Source organism: Pectinophora gossypiella, chromosome Z (genome assembly GCF_024362695.1).
Source record: "Pectinophora gossypiella chromosome Z, ilPecGoss1.1, whole genome shotgun sequence".
NCBI classification, from domain to species: Eukaryota; Metazoa; Arthropoda; class Insecta; order Lepidoptera; family Gelechiidae; genus Pectinophora; species Pectinophora gossypiella.
In genome coordinates, this window is record NC_065433.1 from 19,261,199 (window position 1) to 19,282,042 (window position 20,844).

General features: G+C 40.0%; 1 protein-coding gene across 2 annotated transcripts; it reads right to left on the reverse strand.

Annotated features, from left to right (window-relative positions):
• Positions 1 to 30: 30 nt before the first annotated feature.
• LOC126380577 (syntaxin-12) lies at positions 31 to 5,014 on the reverse strand. Of its 2 annotated transcripts, none has more exons than XM_050030094.1 (6): positions 4,945 to 5,014; positions 3,910 to 4,140; positions 3,669 to 3,834; positions 3,167 to 3,298; positions 2,869 to 3,007; positions 31 to 2,416 (listed from the first exon to the last, which is right to left on the reverse strand). In XM_050030094.1, exons 2-6 carry the CDS (start codon positions 4,131 to 4,133, stop codon positions 2,241 to 2,243), a joined length of 837 nt encoding a protein of 278 aa, XP_049886051.1. In that variant the 5' UTR covers positions 4,134 to 4,140; positions 4,945 to 5,014; the 3' UTR covers positions 31 to 2,240. The 2 variants fall into 2 exon arrangements, with proteins under 2 accessions (XP_049886051.1, XP_049886050.1); XM_050030093.1 differs by lacking the exon at positions 4,945 to 5,014 and adding an exon at positions 4,630 to 4,783.
• Positions 5,015 to 20,844: the final 15,830 nt, after the last annotated feature.

Sequence of the window (20,844 nt, forward strand, 5' to 3'; positions counted from 1 at the left end):
TATAATTTCAAGAAAAATAAAAGAAACAACTTAAGTTTTGATAATATGCAGTTTAATGTAAATTTTAATAAGACTTTCTCGTCTGTACGTACTATTTAGGTATTACATATCTGTCCAGAGTTATTGTGAATAAGAAATACTGATACAATTATTATTTATCATCACACGACATATTTGTCCAAATGTTTAGATTATCAGTCGTGCATTTGGAATGTTCCATAACTCTTCCTTATGCTAAATAACATACTTATTTGAAACAAAAATAATTAGTTATACATTTGACACACAAAAAATCAACTAGATAAGGCAATATAAATACTCTATACACAATAGCAGGCAAGGTTTGCAAAAAATAATAAATTCAATATATTGTTACCTATCTAAAGTTGAATGTGGTAAGTTACTTGGGGCTTACAAATCACAGATTTTCATGTTGTAGTTTTATTTTATGGGGTTCTAACCACGTTTACGAAATAACTTCATTGCCAGCCGCTTACATTTTATGAAAACTCGCTATACATGAGCCATGTCTATTATCAACATCGCTAGGTGAAGTATCGCTTTCATCACAGACGTTCTACAGTCAGCCAGCCTACCTTCACGTAATTTTTTACTAGGAACCTTAACTATACAATGTAATTTATTTCGTATTCCGGTGAATTATCGTAAGAGTACTCGTTATCCGTTGATTTCGTAATTCCCACCCTCTAAGAAAAGCATCAGTGGAACATTATGCACTAGTCAAAATTTCGAATGTAGTAATTTTGTGGCAAGATTCATCAAGAGCCAAGAGACACTTTAGATCGTCGCTCATCAAGTGATTAGAATTGAGTGTCTATGAAGAAGGATCATTATAGTAACCATTATTGTACATCCTATTAAGGATGGTGTAAAGTTCTAGGACACCACATTTCAACAATATTATTGAACTGCTCTTTATTACTATGAGATGGCCCGGAGTTCAGTAGGTCCAGTTATATTTGCAGATTAATTACTTATCTTTATATGACGCGTTATGCTAATACGTGTATTCCACATCCCTATATTTTACATCTACAATTTTCTAAAATATATTGAAGCTATATAGAAACAAAAATAATATGTTAAATGTTACAGAATATTTTGAAAAATACTTAATGGTAACACAGTCCATATTATATATCAGATCTGTGACTACCTATATAGTATGATTGTTAATATAATAACTAAAATTCTGTAACTATAATTTATGTCATATAAATAGTTGTAAAATGACATATAAATACTTTAAAACCTAATAAGCATTTGTAGTGAGCAATTGCATTTAACATTTGATAGTGAGATATGTTTGATATTATTTGAGGAAAAGATGTGGTTTTAAAGTTATTTCATTATCATCTTCCAGCATTCCATGAAGGATGAAGATCAGCAATTTTCGATTTTTGGCATTATATTATTTTATCGATACTTCAAATAGTTATTAATATATCTAATAATAAAGTTTCCAGTGATACGCCCGGCCGAATGTGGCCTCCCGATCGCTGTGTGACGGCATCCTTTGCAGCGTTCAGCCTTGGCCGGAGGCACGTGTTGCTGTAGAGCAACATATAGGCGTCAGACTTATCATTGTACTGTACTAGGCGACCATAGTAAATTAGCACTATCAAGTCACACAGCGATTGGCAAGCCACGGGAGCAACCCATAAATCGCTGGAGTTACATACTTAACTTTACAACAACTACCACGGGGGTTAAAAAGGCCACCTTGAAGCTATTCACCTAAAGCTGATATTGCACCTTCTTTTATATGCGCAAATGTCAAATTGCAATCGATTAATTGTATTGATGTGGCCCTTTTAGTCCCCCTGATCTTTTTGAAGAAAACCAATGAGGAATTTTCTTTTTTTTTTAGTTTTTCCTAGCGGCTGGATAGATGGCGCTGAACGTAAATGTTAATTGTTTTCTGTTTTCCTTGGATGAAATTTTGGTAACATGTAACAAAACGTATAACAAATAACAAGGAAAAAAGAAATCGATCTCTTATTAGTTTGTAGCATCTTGTCAATGGCCCAGTAACATAAGTATGTTAAGCGCCATCTAACGAGTTATTGAGAACTATTTTTATTTTTTAATTCCAACAAAGAAAATCTCCCATTCTGTTCATATAAAAAGATTCAAACCAATTTGCATAGCTACTGATCTTCTCTATTGAGAACAAATTTTCTGAAGTCATACAATAATAATAATAGAAAATTATGGTCTTATCTAAAAGCTTTAATGATCCACACGACGAAAATAATACCTACAATAATCGCAATTAAAATGAGAATGAACATTTTCCTCCTGTACCTACGTTGATACTCAGCTGCTTTGGCCAATTCATCCACACCGGCCTCTACACTCGAACCTGCTGCTTCAATGTGACTTTCCACAGTATCTGTAAGGAGTGTTTTTTTTAGTTTCAAGGCTCTCAAGGTGTGATTTCTCTTGGTAACGGAGAAGTCAATTGCTGGTTGGCAGAGCCACTATCAAATAAGGCTTTTAGTTTATACTATCTGGTTGACCAATCCCTTGTCTAAGGGATAGGTACACGAAAGCACCTATGAGGCTGGCATGATCACACAGGGTGTTCAAAGCCTCGTTAAAAATAAGAATAAAAAAAAAAAACTACAACAAATAATGATACTAATCGTAAACACATATGCAAGTCTAGCAGCCAATATATGGTCCTCCAATAGATATAAAGGCATGACGTATACATCTTCTCTCTATTGCTATGTTCAAGATTCCGCTCCATCAAGCTAAATTTTTTGACATTTCTCTCTTAAAGATAGCGTCTTCACATTAAACAAAAATCTGTCACAACTAAAACAACCACCAGGGACTTACCAACTACTTGAGCCTGGGTGTTGACCATTTCAGCCAAATCTTGCATTATTTGATTGATGTCCAGTACATCAGCCTCAATCTTGTTTAGGTAGGCTTCCTTTTCAAGCAACATGCTCGTCTCAAATTGGACTAGACGGGCCTGGGTGAAGAAAGTTAATTGTTAGTTAAGATTTTTTCAAATTATCTTATTTTTTCTAATCCTTTTATCAGTTGTAGGGCTCGAACAACAGATTTCCAATCCACTCCTCAAAAATTGATAAATTTCAAATTGTACTGAGACAAAAAACATATGACTGACCTGTGCTTGTTGGTTGTTAAGTATACTTGCTTCTTCGTCATCAGCAATCGCCTGTTGTTCTTCTAAAGTCTGAGGATCCTTCTTCACTCGACTCGGACGTGGCATATATGATGCCATTTTTTCTGTAACATGCTACATAGAACAAAAATTTTAAATGTTGGGTATGCATAACATGTCATATTATTAAAAAATAAAACAATAGCTGGGACTTCAATCCAATAGCTCAAGAATCAACAAGTGGTGGATCTTGCATCTGTGTTGAGAACATGAAAAAAGCACCTTCACTAAATAAGATATCAAATATCAGTAATAGATGGGTATCTTTTTTTTTCCTGGCTATATCTGCAATCAGTATCTTTCTTTTTTTTTTGTTTACTATGAGCAGATTTGGTATAAGTGAATTGTATATTGGAGATGGGTATCTAAAATTATTTTTATACAGCAACATCACTCAATGTAATTTTCTAGTTTAGAAAGCCACTAACAATAAAGTTGTACAAACCTTCTGTACTGAGGAATATTTAGCAAGGGCTTCTCTAAATGCTTGTGTGAGTCGTTCCACTTGTAGCTTTTGAGGCTTATCTCCCCGGCGTACAACTATTCCAAGACGTTGGATATCCCGAGCAGTTGCTGACACAGAACCATTTACAGTTTGCTGTGTGTCATGACTGTTGAAAAAAGGAGGAAGAGTTCAAAATTAGAACATATTAAGTGTCCTAGACTTTGTGTGTTGTGTAACGTACATTTTATCTCTGAGCTGTACATTATCATTCGCTCCACCAACTTGCTTCATCATCTTCTCGAGAGAGCGAAGCCCGCTGTTGATGGTGTTGATATTATCCGCAATACCTTCACTCAAGTTGTACAGCTCTGTAGGACTGAAGTCTGCAAACCCCACTGTAGGAGGAGCATCTGTAGTGGCCCCATAATCACGACTCGAGCCACTAATTGGTTCACGTTCAGACATTTTAAAACTAAAAGAAAATTATTGCATATTATTAAACATTTGATAAAGAAATCATTCAAGTATTTTATAACTGTTGTGTTATTTAAAACTGTAATTAGGACAAGTTGATGTGATTAGTATTCTGTTGAATTACTTTAAAATCTACAGCATGAAGTAAGTCTTTCATAATCGCATTCCCCGTATAAACCGGTCTGGGCTCAAGTAATTAGTTGCATATTTTTAAAGTTTACTAAAGCTAAAAAACTGAAGAAATTGTTTTACTGGTAGGAACACAAAAGTAATAAAGTGCATGTACATTCATAATAAAGTACTAAAAACGATACAAATAGTTATTTCGCATAAAGATACACGTTTTAAAATGTTAAAATAAGTCGCAGAATGCTCAAATAAAGACAATGATGAGCAATCAGAATTTGTACAAAGGAAATAAAACGTTTGCCACGATGTCCTACCCGATACGACTAATTAATAGTTACAAATCTAGAGCCCAATTTACCTTTTTTGAATAGATTTCGGAGCACAATAATTGTCTTTATATTCAATTTATTTTAGGAAACGAAATCGGTCGTGGAATTCTCACAAGTCCGTAAATCTACAACTACTAGAGTTGTAAACAAAAATAGGGAACATGTGAGTCATCTATATATTTAATAAAAAAAACAAGTGAAGGTAAATGAAAATTACTCTCATGGCATAAAATAGGTATCTAAAAATTACTGTTTTTTAAAATGGGAATATGAAGAGGACTATTTACCAACTTAATCTTTAATTAAATGAATTGTAAATGATAGTTCAGAACGGAATGACTCACTCTTATGAATCAGGCACCCAGTTGCAGTACACAGCAAGCAGCACAGCGCTAAACGTCACTTCGTTTTTTTTTTTGTTTTGGTTTTCCCCGAAGGGTAAGGCAAAGGGTACTATGCCCATACAGCCATGTCTTACGTATTTTTTTTCTTGATGATTGATGAAATGTTGAAAGATGATGATGATGAAACCTAAGCCCCCACCCTCGGAGTAGACTCCTACTCCGAACCCGAAACGAATTAACTCAAAAGTCCGCATAAACTTTCGAGTTATGAAGCGGCTTCCTGGCACGAAGCGAAAATAGGCAGATACACTTTGTTTATTGAATACTCCTATTATAATAACACTCGCGAATGTCTTCCGACTAACTTAATGCGATCATTAACCACAAAACACCACTTCGTATTAATTATTTAGATTATTCAATGAAGAAAGCAACTGTCCCGTTCCCGTTTCCCGCCAAAAAGCCCGTCACTTCGTTCTGCCAATGTAAGTTTTAATTTTAGATATTTTCTAAGCAACAAAAGTGTGGCTTTTTTTCACTGCTGCATTGGAGGATATTTTTAAGCTTCTGGACTGGAAAGGATTTGGCATCAACATCAACGGCGAGTACCTGACGCACCTTCGATTTGCCGATGATATAGGTATCTAATATCCTAATGGCTGAGACCCTGGAAGACCTGAACACCATGCTCGAGCATCTCAGTAACGCATCCCAACGAGTGGGTCTTAGCATGAACATGGCAAAGACAAAAATTATGTCCAACGACCATGTCGCACCCACTCCAGTTCAGGTTGGGAACGTTACACTCGAAGTTGTAGACCAGTACATTTACCTAGGATAAATAATCCAGTTAGGTAAGTCCAACTTCGAGAAAGAGATCTCTCGTCGGATCCAACTCGGATGGGCAGCGTTCGGGAAGCTGCGGAATATCTTCTCATCCAAAATACCTCAGTGTCTCAAGACGAAAGTCTTTGACCAGTGCGTGTTGCCAGTGATGACCTACGGCAGCGAAACGTGGCCGCTTACTATGGGTCTCGTGAGGAGGCTCGGTGTCGCTCAGCGGGCAATGGAGAGAGCTATGCTCGGTATTTCCCTGCTTGATCGAATCAGAAATGAGGAGATCCGCAGGAGAACTAAAGTTACCGACATAGGTCGGAGAATTGCAAAGCTGAAGTGGCAGTGGGCAGGACACATAGCGAGGAGAACCGATGGCCGCTGGGGCGGAAGGGTTCTGGAGTGGCGGCCGCGTGTTGGACGACGCTCAGTGGGTAGGCCCGATACAAGGTGGAGCGACGATCTGGTGAAGGTCGCGGGAAGCCGCTGGATGCGGGCAGCGCAGGAACGATCGTCGTGGAAATCCTTGGGGGAGGCCTATGCCCAGCAGTGGGCGTCGTACGGCTGATAATGATGATGATGATGGTGATGTTTTATTGATAAAATTGGCGGATAGGTAGCCTCTAATATTTAAATGTTGGCCTTCGTTTATTCTTCGGTCCACTAACTCGAGAAAAGTAAATGCCAAAAAAAATATATAAATACTTAGAACTATTTTTTGAATAGGAGCTGCATGCCTTCTTGTTAATAAAATCTATCTGAGCTTCGTTACTGTGTGGAGAAATGAAGAAATCCGCGAGCAACTTTTTGTAAAAACCCGCTTGAAGTAGGTAGGTAATTGCTGTGTAATAGTGAACATCCTGGATTTAGGTAGGTACCTACCTATTAGTTGTTGTAAGACTAAGTAAAAAGTTTAGAGCAGGACATATCTACTTAGTAAGTAGGAATTTATGGGCTAAGTACTTACTTAAGTACCTACTTGAGGGCTAAGTAGCTAAGTTCCTAAAATAAACGTTCATGGTCTATAAGGTAAGTAAGTAGGTAGGAAAACGTTTCAAGCTGCATATTATTTCAAAACCGACCAATCTGAATTCTAACCATTGTAGGTTAAACCTACTTAGAAGTCAGGTCAACCAAGACATGTTGTGTACCTGACAAAAATATGTTATTTATACAATATTCAATGGACGACGTAAATTTTATTGATGTGGACGCGACTTAAGGAGTTTATTTCTATCTAGTTCCAAAATAAAAATTACGAAGTTGGGCAGTGAAGGTAGAGTGAAACGTTACCGATTTCTGGGTCCCGGGAAATCCTTTGCTAGGTAAACGTGTTCCACTTTCCGTCACATCGTCACTTACCATCATGTGAGTGAGATGTGGTCATACGCGAGCGTATAAAAAAGAATGTAAATTAATCAGACTCGTACTTGCTGAAGCAGGCTACTTAAAGTGACTAAAATTGAAAGTTAAAGGTAGGTACATAGCTATAAACAGCCTCCGTGGTCTAGTGGTTAGAGCGTTAGACTCACGATCTGGAGGTCCGGGTTCGATTCCCGATGAGGACATGGTCGAAATCACTTTGTGAGACTGTCCTTTGTTTGGTAAGGACTTTTCAGGCTTGAATCACCTGATTGTCCGAAAAAGTAAGATGATTCCGTGCTTCGGAGGGCACGCTAAGCCGTTGGTCCCGGCTATTAGCCGTAAAACACCTCCACCAACCCGCATTGGAGCAGCGTTGTGGAGTATGCTCCATACACCCTCCGGTTGATTGAGGGGAGGCCTGTGCCCAGCAGTGGGACGTATATAGGCAGTTTATTTACATAGCTATACATGATCTCACGCCCGTAATTTCTAATGGGGAGGGCAGATCCACAAGTGATCAGGAGATAACCTGCAGCCACTCGAACAACGAGCACTCTTGATACTTACCCCCGTATTCTAAGATGTTCACTCGACTCTTCCTCCACTCGACTCGGCCTCAGCATAGCATTTTTGTTTTTTAAGTTGGCATTTACGTCCTCGACTTGGGGACTTTACTGCCAACGAGCTATTACGAAATTATGACGTCATGCCTTAACTAATTTTGATTTGCCTTCGAGAAAGAAGACCTTGAGGTCGCCTCAATTTAGGATGGGGTCGAAGAAGGTTCTAGTGATGATCTTAGAATAGGTACGAGTGCATATGGTACAGAATAGACAGTCCCTAGTTTTTGTGGAGCATTGCCCTGCCTAACTACTTATAGACTGCCGGCGGTGGCCCTGAGGTAAATGAGTAAGCTTCACCAATTGAACATTTATAGAACATACAAAAACTGTTAGAAAAATATACAAAAGAAAGTGTTGTTAAGTACCTACAAAGAGAGAATATTTTGCTGTGTGTTTATTGAATGAAATCGGTTTTCTTAAGTGCGTAATGGATCGACTAGATAAATGAAAATAACCCGATGAATGAAAACTCGTGGTAAGTAGTCCTTTTTGTTGTAATTTACTGTACCTACTATTGCGGAATAAACGTACTTAGTACATAAGTAAGTATATTATTTCCTCTCCTCTCCATGATAAAGGACACGGCTGAACGAATATTTTTTCCTATTTTTACTCCTAGCATGTAAGGTAAACGCTCCTATTACCGCCAGGTTAAGCTATGCTCTGATTACCGCTCAGAAATTAAGTACTTCTGTATTTGCTAGTGCAGCTTATTTATTTTATTTGTATTGTTATGACTGTCTTCTGCTAAATACATCAAGAATTTTTAATTTTGAGTGAATATTTTGGATAAAAAATAATTTTATGTCCGAAAACTCACTTTCCTCTATTACCGCCACATAAATTGCGGTTTTTTTCTATTACCGCCTTTGCTGCATCGAATACCGCCAACGAGATATCTAACCAACTATTCAGGTACAATAAAATACTTTATTTAAAAAAAAAGTTGTTTTTACCACTGTTAATGTAGTTAATAGATACATAAATTGGGAAGGCACTGTCTCTTAAAATACAGGTTCACCTACTTTGAAAGACAGCGTTCCAACAAAAACTGTAAACGAATTGTTTTCAATAATCATCATCATCAACAGCCCTATGACGCCCACTGCTGGGCATAGGCCTCCCCCAAGGATCTCCACAACGATCGGTCCTGCGCTGCCCGCATCCAGCGGCTTCCCGCCACCTTCACCAGATCGTCGGTCCACCTTGTAGCGGGCCTACCCACTGAGCGTCGTCCGACACGTGGTCGCCACTCCAGAACCTTTCCGCCCCAGCGGCCATCGGTTCTCCTCGCTATGTGTCCTGCCCACTGCCACTTGAGTTTTGCAATTCTCCGAGCTATGTCGGTGACTTTAGTTCTCCTGCGGATCTCCTCATTTCTGATTCGATCAAGCAGGGAAATACCGAGCATAGCTCTCTCCATTGCCCGCTGAGCGACACCGAGCCTCCTCACGAGACCCATAGTATGCGGCCACGTCTCACTGCCGTAGGTCATCACTGGCAACACGCGCTGGTCAAAGACTTTCGTCTTGAGACACTGGTATTTTGGACGAGAAGATGTTCCGCAGCTTCCCGAACGCTGCCCATCCGAGTTGGATCCGACGAGAGATCTCTTTCTCGAAGTTGGACTTACCTAACTGGATTATTTGTTCTAGGTAAATGTACTGGTCTACAACCTCGAGTGTAACGTTCCCAACCTGAACTGGAGTGGGTGCGACATGGTCGTTGGACATAATTTTTGTTTTTGCCATGTTCATGCTAAGACCCACTCGTTGGGATGCGTTACTGAGATGCTCGAGCATGGTGTTCAGTTCTTCCAGGGTCTCAGCCATTAGGACTATATCATCGGCAAATCGAAGGTGCGTCGGGAACTCACCGTTGATGTTGTTGCCAAATCCTTTCCAGTCCAGAAGCTTGAAAATATCCTCCAATGCAGCAGTGAACAGTTTCGGAGAGATGACATCTCCCTGTCTCACTCCTCGCTGCAGTTGGATCGGATTAGAGCTCTGGTTCTGTACTCGAACTGACATAGTGGCATTTTGGTAGAGGTCCCATAGCTTTTCGATATACCTATGGTCCACTTGGCACCTCTGAAGAGACTGCAACACCGCTCAGGTCTCGATCGAATCAAAGGCTTTCTCATAGTCCACAAACGCCAAGCAAAGTGGCAGATTATACTCTTCGGTCTTCTGTATAACCTGCCGCAGCGTATGGATGTGGTCTATGGTGCTAAAGCCTTTTCGGAAACCGGCTTGTTCGGGAAGTCGTCAAATCTGCAAGCGAGACGATTCGTAATGACCCTCGAAAACAACTTGTAGACATGGCTCAGAAGCGAGATAGGTCTGTAGTTCTTCAGTAGGGCTTTATCACCTTTCTTGAAGAACAGGACCACCTCGCTTCCGCTCTATGCCCTCTGCGTTTTGCCCTGAAATATGACGGAATTGAAGAGCCTCTGGAGGGCTTTGAGTATTGGCGTTCCGCCCGCTCTCAGAAGTTCTGCTGTGATTCTGTCATCTCCTGCCGCTTTGTTGTTTTTGAGCTGTTTGTGGGGCATCCTAATCTCGTACAGGCTGACGTCCGGGATATCTTCAGTGTAGTGTCGGGTAAGCTTGGCTCGAGGGTCTCGAGCCATGCTTTCGCCTGATGTTTTCGTGGAATATAGCTGTCTATAGAAACTCCCAATCTCCCTCAGGATTTCGGGAGTCGACGAAATGATTCTGTATGAGGAGTTTTCAATAAACTTTATTATTATTGTTATTTTTTTATTAAATGAATTATGACATAAACTACAGAAAAATCTTTTGGTTTCATAGATTTATATACATAATTGATGTCTGTCTCTGTCCATCCGTCTGTCTCTGTCCGTCCGTCTGTCCATCCGTCTGTCTCTGTCTATCCGTCTGTCTCTGCCGGTCTGTCTGTCTCTGTCTATCCGTCTGTCTCTGTCCGTCCGTCTGTCCATCCGTCTGTCTCTGTCCGTCCGTCTGTCTCTGTCCGTGCGTCTGTCTCTGTCCGTCCGCCTGTCTCTGTCTGTCCTTCTGTCTCTGTCTATCCGTCTGTCTCTGTCCGTCCGTCTGTCTCTGCCTGTCCTTCTGTCTCTGTCTGTTCTTCTGTCTCTATCTGTCCGTCCGTTTCGGTCTGTCCGTCCGTCTGTCTCTATTTGACCGTCCGTTTCGGTCTGTCCGTCCGTCTCTGTCAGTCCGAAGAATAATGCATCACCCTGTCTATAAATCATAAGAGGGAATCTATGGTGGCGGTAATAGAAACATGTATGTAATTTCTGTGTTTCAATTTCCGCCACATAAAAATTAGCCTTAAGAAAACAAACAAATATTCAAAATGAGAGCTACGTATGTAATAACCAGTTTCAAAGCATATTTTAATAAATATCTAAAGTATTTAAATTAGAAATTCATAATTACTTCAACTACTTGTTCATACATTTCTTAAAAAAATACATTAACTTATATGCAGCACAGGATACTTGAATTCCACCAAATGTGTGGCGTTAATAGATTTTAATATAGTTCATGAACCATACTATAAAATAAGATGATAACATTATGAATGATTGGGCATGTTACCTTAAATAATTAAAAAATACAAATATCATACATATATCGATCGCCGCCATAGGTGGCGGTAATAGTAACCAAACTGCAAATGTATGCTTCTATCACCGCCACATTTTAAAACTCAAATTAATCATTTAAAACTAACACAAATATCAAATATAGCATGCTTTCTCAGTTCTTAAACGTATTAACAAGTAGTTATAATTACTAAAATGAAGAAAAATTATGTTTCATCGGACACAAAACCTTAAGAAAAAAATGTTGTATGCTTATGCATTTCAGTAGTGGCTTGTATGGAGCGCGTTGCTTGCGCGGACACTGCACACTTACAGACCAATCACAAATTAGACTGTTGTTGCCCACGCTCAGGGGTATGTTCGTTTCATAGTCAATTAATACATGTATCTTTTGACATTTGAATCAATTTTCTATCTCAGACACAATTCAAAATATCCGCAATTTAAAAAAGGTGGCGGTAAACGATGTCGATTTTTGAGTGGCGTTAATAGGAGCGTTTACCTTAGTATTTATCAATAAAAAAAGAAAGGCAAAGGACTGAGCAATACAGCCTGTACATTTTTTCTTTAGCCGTATTAAACTGAACGGCAGGTTCCCGCCACGCGGTCACGTCACAGGAAGTTTACTCGGCACGCGTCCAGTTTCCTTGTCCACAGGATGTTTTGCGCTTGCGCAGCGTAATGCCGCGCTTGGAGTTTTATAATTCAGAACACAGTAAGGTGGTACTTTGGGGTTATTGAAGTTGTAAATGTAATAGTCGGTAAAATACGCGGCAACTGACTATACATGACTATATATAGTTGTTAAAAATAACTCTGACACCAGGGTTGATGAGGTTGGTATTCCACCTCACAACCCACACTATAAGAAGAGATAAATAATACAAGTAGAGTCTACAGTTCCATTGATGCAATATCAGGATTGTAATTAGCTGAAGAGGCAGATCAACTGTTCGCGTCTGTACCTTAAATCATTACAATTGCTAAACAATAAGATCATTAGTAATCGGTATTTTAACTGAGACAAAAAAAAATGCAATCTCTAGCCAGAAATCCTTGCTTTAAGCATTCCTCTACTCTCGTAGAGCTCTCGCTTTTGACGATTTCTAAGCGCCTGCTTTTACAAAATGGCGGTGGAGCAGTTTGTTTGAAATACTGAATAAGTTGCTAGGTATCCTACTCTACGTTGATAATGTAACGCCTGTGTTCTGAAGTGCGCCATAATATGAGCGGTTATATTCTGTGCTATTTGTGTATGGATATTACAAGAGTGTTATTAGTCAGTTACACTTAACTGGGACATACATAAGCACATACCTATATAGTGATGTGGATTACGCAAGTGGTAAAAGTGAACTGATCTATTTCGAGGAAAACAGGTGTTAGGCATTAACATTGAAATCGTGTTGCTTTTAGCATACCAAGGTCAATGTTGCACTGCAATGTTTGTTTTCTGTCTAGCTGGAATTACATGGGAGCTTAACAGTTGTTGGATTTAGAATGTATCTCAAACGAGACGACGAATGCTTAGAAAAATTAAAATGACGCTTACGCGTAACCTAACTATATTATTTTTAAGAAAATAATAAATTTCCGCTTCAAATAGTACCTATGTCTTCTGGATCAAATACCTAATAGTAGATAGGTGACTACTCGTACAATATTAACTTATTATTTCGGCTTAAGAAAATGCCTTCGTTGTGAGTTCGTTAGTTCTATTTCAGGGCAACCTGTACACGAATATGGAGAACATAAAAGGGTTGTAATAATTTTATGTTAAATAATAATTTAAGAGCCATATGGCCCTCGCGGTGTTTTGTTTACAAATACGTCCACTCACCGCATATTCTAGTTGGTGCACTATAGAATTTAAAGATAAGACAAGGCTTCGAAAGCAGTTTAGCTTCAAGGACCTGGACATTGCCTCTAACTCAAATGATAAAAATATACACACAAGTACATAAACCGTAATCTTTAGTGGGATGGGAAGAGCCACCATTACTCGGAAGACTTTAGAATGGATGTGATGAACCGTATGGTGACAAATGATCACCCTCATCACTAATTTGAGAGCCACGTTCTTGTCCGTGTAGCGTTCTTCATGCTTCTTATTTAGGGAAAAATAGGGCAGTCAGTGGTTTCCCTCGTGCCTTCTAAATACTCGGTCTGATGCGAGTGGGATTGCGCCCAGAGTAGTCTATTCCAAAGCCGTACTAGGACTCTGTCTTCCGCCAATCATTGTCAATGTCGTCAATGTGTCTCATGATCAGCCTACAGCCAATATAATGGTTCACCATTTCTACGACATGCCTGGAAACATGGAAACTTAACGCGTTCTATTTACGCTTTTTACCGTTTAAAAACCATAAGCAGGTACTTTCTTAGTTATTCTATCTGGAAGTAAAACTTAAACGGAACCGTTCAATAAAGCGGATGAACGGATGGACAACGTTTGATTTTTACTTATTAGTATTGATTAGACAAATGCACAGCCCAGTAACAGGCTAACAGAATGATGGAGGCAATTGACTGCATATCCGCTGCTACTAATGACTAACAAATGAAACACTCACGACTACAAATACTACTAAGTACATCATGAGTATTCGTAATACGTATTTCTACTACTGTTCTTGGTTGGTGACTGTTTACTAAACGAAAGAAAATAAATACTTAATTATAATATTACAGAGTCGGTCATGTCTGTCTTTTCTCGTAATTGCAGGTGTGAGTATGTAAATTGGTGACAAAGAACAATAATTGATATAAATATTCTCGAAATTATTAACGTTGCGAAAATCTACTGTTTTTATTTATTCTACGATTATGCCACCACGAGGTACCGACTCCGTAAGTATTTTGAGTTTTCTATATTTCATGTGAAAAACAAGTGCCTATACTTACTCATACTGTACTATTCGATTTGTATCGTGCTAAGTTTTATCTATTTAAATAAACAATTACATACAACAAAAAGACTGTCCTATCTCCATATAGTGCATTAAATAAAGAAATAAACATTAGCATAATTTATTCGCAATAAATCTAGAGTTGCAATCGTGTATGGCAATTAACTGAATGTCTTTATCTGAGCCATTGTTGTTTGCAACTTAGGTCCTATTAATCCAACCTCTCGCGATGAAATTAAGTTTTTATAAAAATACAGATGTAAGTACCGTAGATGATGATTCCGTCCTTGAAGCCTTCTGAAGAAGGCACGTTAAGTCGTTATTCACAGCTGCTATCCGTAAAATACCTCCACCAACTTTTACTATACATAATTTACTGATACAATACTGTGATTACGGAACACTCCATTGTCTTTTCCGTTACTATAATAGTAATAAATAATTTATTGCCAAAAAAGTGGGTACAAAGCTTTCCTTAAACATAGCTTAGTATTAGACACAGATATAAATAGATAGGTACCATTGCTGACTAAGTATAATAAATATTTTTTGTTTTACAGCCTATGATGCCTCTCTCCTGGAGATTTGATACAATAAACTAGATAGTATACATACTTATGTTATCGATACAAAGAAATGTAGAAGTTTTTAATTACTGGCTTATCAAAACAAATGAAAACAAGTGAAAACAAAATGATCCACTCTTTGTGTGAAATGTACGTGAGTGTGTGTGTGAGAGAGGTTAAGTAAAAGAGTAAGACAAAACGAATACAAAGTAAAATTAAAAAAATCTATATTTGTTGCTGTCTTCTTTCTTTATAAGTAATATATAAATTATATAAATTATATAACAACATATGCTTACGAATATAACTAGCTCATTTGATAGTCCGAGATACATCCATCGCAAGATCCCACACCTCACTAAGCTACTAAAAAACTACTACTAGTTTAAGTTACTATCAATAAGGTATTCCTTTCCAGCCGGGTCTGCATGACAACCGCGCCGCGCGCGTTTCGAATTATATTGAGCGCTTCGATCAATAAACGATACGAATGCTATCTACGTAGATGGACGTCAAACGGCTATTGGTCGAAGGCCTCGATATAATTCGCACCGCGCGCGGTGCGGTTATCGTGCAGCGCCTACAATTGTAGGTAGGTACTTGACTTTCAAACTAATATTTTGTACGTCATTCAAATAGATAAATAGTTAAGTAGGTTTTGTTAGGCTTATTTGATGTCTAAAAACTGCTAGTAGAACTAAGTAAGTAAGATATTATTATTTTTTACTTTTAATACGTACATTTAATATTCTCACATACTTACTACTAAAACACGGGGATTACTGTCCGTGTGAATATGTTGTAATAAGACGGTTATATAGGATCTTAGCAAGCTTATCTTCCGCAATCTTCGCGGCTGGGCGTGCGAGGTGCCTAATTAGCAAGGGACAAAGAATGTGAACGCACCTCGTGTCGTGATCTGCGCAGGCACGTAGAATGCTGAGCCTGGTAAAATATGCAGAGTGCTAGCACTAATTAGCTATGTTCCATTCCAACTTGTCTCTAAGAGGTTTTAGCTTTTAAGCTTCATGCACAGTCGAGAAACCGATTTTGTTTGCGGTTTCATACTAAACCCCTTTTTTTTTTTTTTTTTTTTTTTTTTTTGACGTGACTTATTGTAGATTTGCCGCAGATGGCATTAACTACTTGGCCGGACAAATGGGGAGCGCTGAAGGCTCTCACCCGGTACGTTTAAGACAACAGGCCTGAGGGTGCCCAGTTGGGCGCGAACCTCGGCTCAGGGCGTCGTCTGAGAGGAAAAATATTTGAAAGAATTAATCGACCCTAGTGGGTCGATAGCGATAAGCGCTGAATGAGGGAAATCGTCGACCACGCCGGCGGGGTCGGTATCGGGGTCCTGAAGTGTTTGGTGTCGCGAGCTGATTGGCTGCCTCTATGGCTAGAGTAATCGGGTCGTCGGGATCGTATATTACGTCCTTCGGACGCCGATACTTTTCAGTACCGTCCCTAAGCGGGATGTATTCGGAAGCCGCAACTACCAGGGGATTTGGGTGGTGCGGAGCAGAATCGAAAAAACGTTTGGAAGCTAATTTGAGCCATTGGGCAATGGTTGGCAGACCTAGGTCAATGTGCAGATTTTCATTGCGAAGGAACCACGGAGCTCCCGTGGCTTTCCGCATGAAACGATTTTGTATTACCTGTAGACGGTGGATTTGAGAGGGACTCGCATGAGCGAAAACTACCCCTGCATAGGTCATGATCGGACGGATGCAAGTCGTGTAGATTTTCACCTTATTCCTAAGGGACAATTTACTTCGCTTGTTAAGAAGACAGTGAAGACGGCCCATTACAAACGCGGCGCGATCGCGCACACGTTTGATATGGGCCTTGAAAGTAAGACGTCTATCTAAGACTACGCCGAGATATTTGACTTGCTCCTCCCAAGGGATCGGCTTGCCAAACATCTTAATGATTTTAAGTTGACGGCGTGACCGTGGCGTGTTATAATAGCCCTTTGAAAAGTACACCGCTGCACTTTTCTCCGGGTTTACCTCGATTCTCCATTTGCGAAACCACTTGCCCAAGGCATTGGCCGCGCGTTGGAGGATTCCGGTCATCATAACTCGACCACGGCACGAAGAATAGATGGCTGTATCATCCGCAAATAAAGCTAATTCGGTATTAGGGGATTTGGGAATGTCACTAGTATACAATGAAAATAGTAAAGGGGAGAGGACGGAGCCTTGTGGGACTCCGGCATGTATCGGGTGCGGTGACGAGAGCGTCCCTTCTACGCGGTAGCGAAAGGTTCGATTTGAGAGGAAGTCTCGTATGATGTGCACGAGACGGTCTGGCACTCCCAGTGAATAAAGCTTGTAGATCAAGCCGTTGTGCCAGACTTTGTCGAACGCTTTCGCCACATCGAAGAAGAGCGCTCCCGTAGCGACAGGTTTTTTTAAGTTTAATCTACTGGAGATATGTTCAACAATACGGTGCACTTGTTGAACGCAGGAGTGTTTGGTTCTAAAACCAAACTGCTCTGGTGGAATAAGACTATTGGATTCGGCGTAGTCCCGTAATCTAGCAAATATGAGCCGCTCATAAATCTTCCCCATGGTATTGAGGAGACTTATAGGGCGGTAACTGGAAGGTTCGTTTTTAGGTTTCCCAGGCTTTGGTATACCAATTACAATTGCTTCTTTCCACTGCTGTGGAAAGACGCAGTTGCTCATGGCGACGTTGAATATTGCCGTTAGTAAGCAGATGAGGGGAGCACCGAAGTTTTTAAGGACACGATTCGTGATACCGTCTGAGCCAGGGGCTTTTCGGGTATGAAATCTTTTGATGATACCTAGTACCTCTTCCTCAGTAACCTGTGGAAGAGGAGGATCGGTGGGAGGTACAGAAGCCCTACGCTGAACTTCAGAGTTCACCGTCGAGAGGTGCCTACGATCGATAGGGAGAGTACTGGGCGAACATTGGGCTTCGAGACTGTCGGCAAGGCATTCGGCTTTTTCGTCATCGTCAAAAGCGGGGGGTTGGTTAGGCCTATTGAGAGGAAGAGTAGGAACAACCGTATCCTTTTGAAGAGACCTAGACAGCTGCCAGATGGCCTGGTGGTGGGGCTCAATGCCGCTCAAAAGATTATCCCACCGATTCTGTCGCATGTCATTAATACGTTTTCTTACAGTATGCTGCAAGAGACGCAAATGACGGCGACATTCCTCGGTGCGATTGGAATCATATGCGCGGGTGGCTGCGTTTTTCTCCGTTAGCAGATCACGGATATCGGTAGGCAGTTTCCAGCGATGGTCTTCCATCTCCGGAACCTGTTTTGAACTTTCATTCAAAACCGACCTCACGTGATCCGTGAGGGAGTTAATAGCTGTCGAGGCCTCCTCTAAGGAGGCTATCTCTACTGGGATACTATCTAAGTATACTGAACTAGAAGACTGGAGGCCTTCCGCCACCTTCTCCCAGTCCAGTACTGTCTTAGGGGTTGCTGGATTATCAGGGGCGTCTAAACGGGAGCCTAGTTTTAATATAACAGGTCGGTGGTCGGATTGTAACTCGTGTAGTACTTCTATAGAACATAAACGTAAGTTTATGTTCTTTAGAAGCGCCAAGTCGAGTATTTCTGGTCTGTGGTTCAAGTCAGGGGGATATCTAGTGGGCTGCAATGGTGTTATTATATCATAATAGAGGGGCTCGGCTAGAGTTTCTAATACCCTGCCTCTTGTGTTTGTTGTTAAGCAACTCCAAGAAAGATGTTTAGCGTTAAGATCGCCAGCAATTATGACTGAATTACTGAGATTAAAGAGGGCTTCGAGGTCACTTCTAAGTAACCTCTTAGAGTTATTAGGAGATAGATAAGCCGACACTAGTGTGATTGGCTGATGTCCTGTCATGCCCACTCGACAGATCGAAGCCTCAATGTCAGTGAGGGCAGGCGGGTCTATAGGTATACAGTGAAGTGACTTTCTATAATAAATGAGAGTGCCCCCTTTGGGCGCAAAGATCCTGTCGTTTCGCACTAAATTATAATTCGCCATCTTGGGGTCGCGATTAGAGGGTTTGAGGAAAGATTCCTGCACTAATAAAATATCTACCTGATGATGTTTTACAAACTCGTGAATCTCTGCACGTTGACCTAAGATGCCATCAGCATTGAAAAAACCTATTGTAAGGGAACGCGGTTTGACTCTACTTTTATTCGTACAATCCATTATTAGGCTTTAAATTGGGACAGGGAGTCTAATAAACTGTCAAGTTGACTAAGGGCCGACTTAAAGAGAATACTAAATTCCCTAAACTGGTTGACAGGATACTAAACCCCACGCCTCGCTATTTGTGCAGCTTGGGTTATGACTAGGTAGGTGTATTTTGTGGGTGCCTTATTTTATTGAGTTTCATTAACTTTTATATTTTAAATGCGAACCTGCTGCTGTCGTAGGTTCTCCTTCCAGATTTTAAGTAAGATAGGTAGGTACCTAATTCTTTCCAGCGCCATCTCCATGACTACGTTCTTAGGTAGGTAAGTACATGTAATTATTTTTAAATCAGGTTGTTCAGATTCAGAGACATTAAACTCAACCCAGTTATATTATGATCACAGACCCAAGAGGAACCGTCCAAGCTTTTACAGCTCACACATGCCGATACTTGTAATTAAAACAGCACTCCAAAGTAATAAATCTGCACTAGATTATACTGATGCTTAGTTTTGAGCGCGGGCGCAGTCGCCTACGACCGACCGCTAACGTCTTAGTTTATTATTGTAAGTAATAATCATTTGCAGCACCGTAGGTACTTGTTCTGGAATAAGAGAAAAGCTTATAATGGTTCGTTATATAGGATATAATAATAAATAAAGAATAATAATTATATGTACATATTATACAGGGTGTTAGTGACATCGTAACGAATACTGAGAGGGTTGATTCAGACCATGATTCTGAGTTAATATCAAGTGGAATTTTCCGTCGCAAAATTCATGTTTTTTTTTTAGTTTTTTTAAATTATTTCCAATTCTATACTTTTGCGATGGAAAATTCCACTTGATATTAACTCAGAATAATCAGCTGAATCATCCCTCGCAGTATTCGTTACGATGTCACTTACACCCCATACAAGTACATACAGTAGCCATAAAAGTAGGTATGGGTGTTAGTGACACTGTAACGAATACTGAAGCGGATGATTCAGACCATGATTCTGGGTCGATATCAAGTGGAATTTCCTGTCGGAGAAGTCATGAAAATTTTAGAGCTTATTTAAATTATTTTCCGTTCCATACTTTTGCGACGGAAAATTCCACTTGATATCAACTCAGAATCATGGCCTGAATCATCCCACAAAGTTTTCGTTACGATGTTACTAACACCCTGTATATTGGAGATCACTGACGTTGCTCAGAAAGCAGCTTTGAGTTTCATAATGCTGAAGTGAAATTCGACTGGCAATGGTATCCGGATGCCGGAAATACTATGGGCAAAGAAGACCACAGACTGGGTGCCAAATGTCAAGAGGCGTCGTGGCGGACCGCGAAAAACATGGAGTGCCGAGTTGGACGCTTACTTGATATCTTGGAAAGAGAGAGCGAGCTTGGTGAGAGAGATAAGGAGTGGAAGAAAGGGAGAGAGGCCTTTGCCCTGCAATGGGATGGTGCAGGCTAGTAATAATAATCAACACAGAGTAGATTGAAACACAGAGACGGACGTAGGATACATCCCAGGGAAAATTACAGTGCTCAACAGGCTTGTACAGTCATGAGCAATATAATGTACCCACTTTAGGACTCTGTCGCACTAACATATTTGACATTTAGTGAGACTTACAGTTCAATTTGTCAGAAATGTTAATGTGACATGGTACCAAAGTGTATACATATCAATGCTCGTGACCGTACCTACTTCACAGACGAAGTCGCCGGCGATCGTTATTCTTTTTCGATAGTAATGCGACTCGTAAAAATGTCTCTAATGATTATAAAAAAGTAGCGCACAAAGAAATGCCGCTGCTTACATTATGTTTACAAAGCAAACATCCAT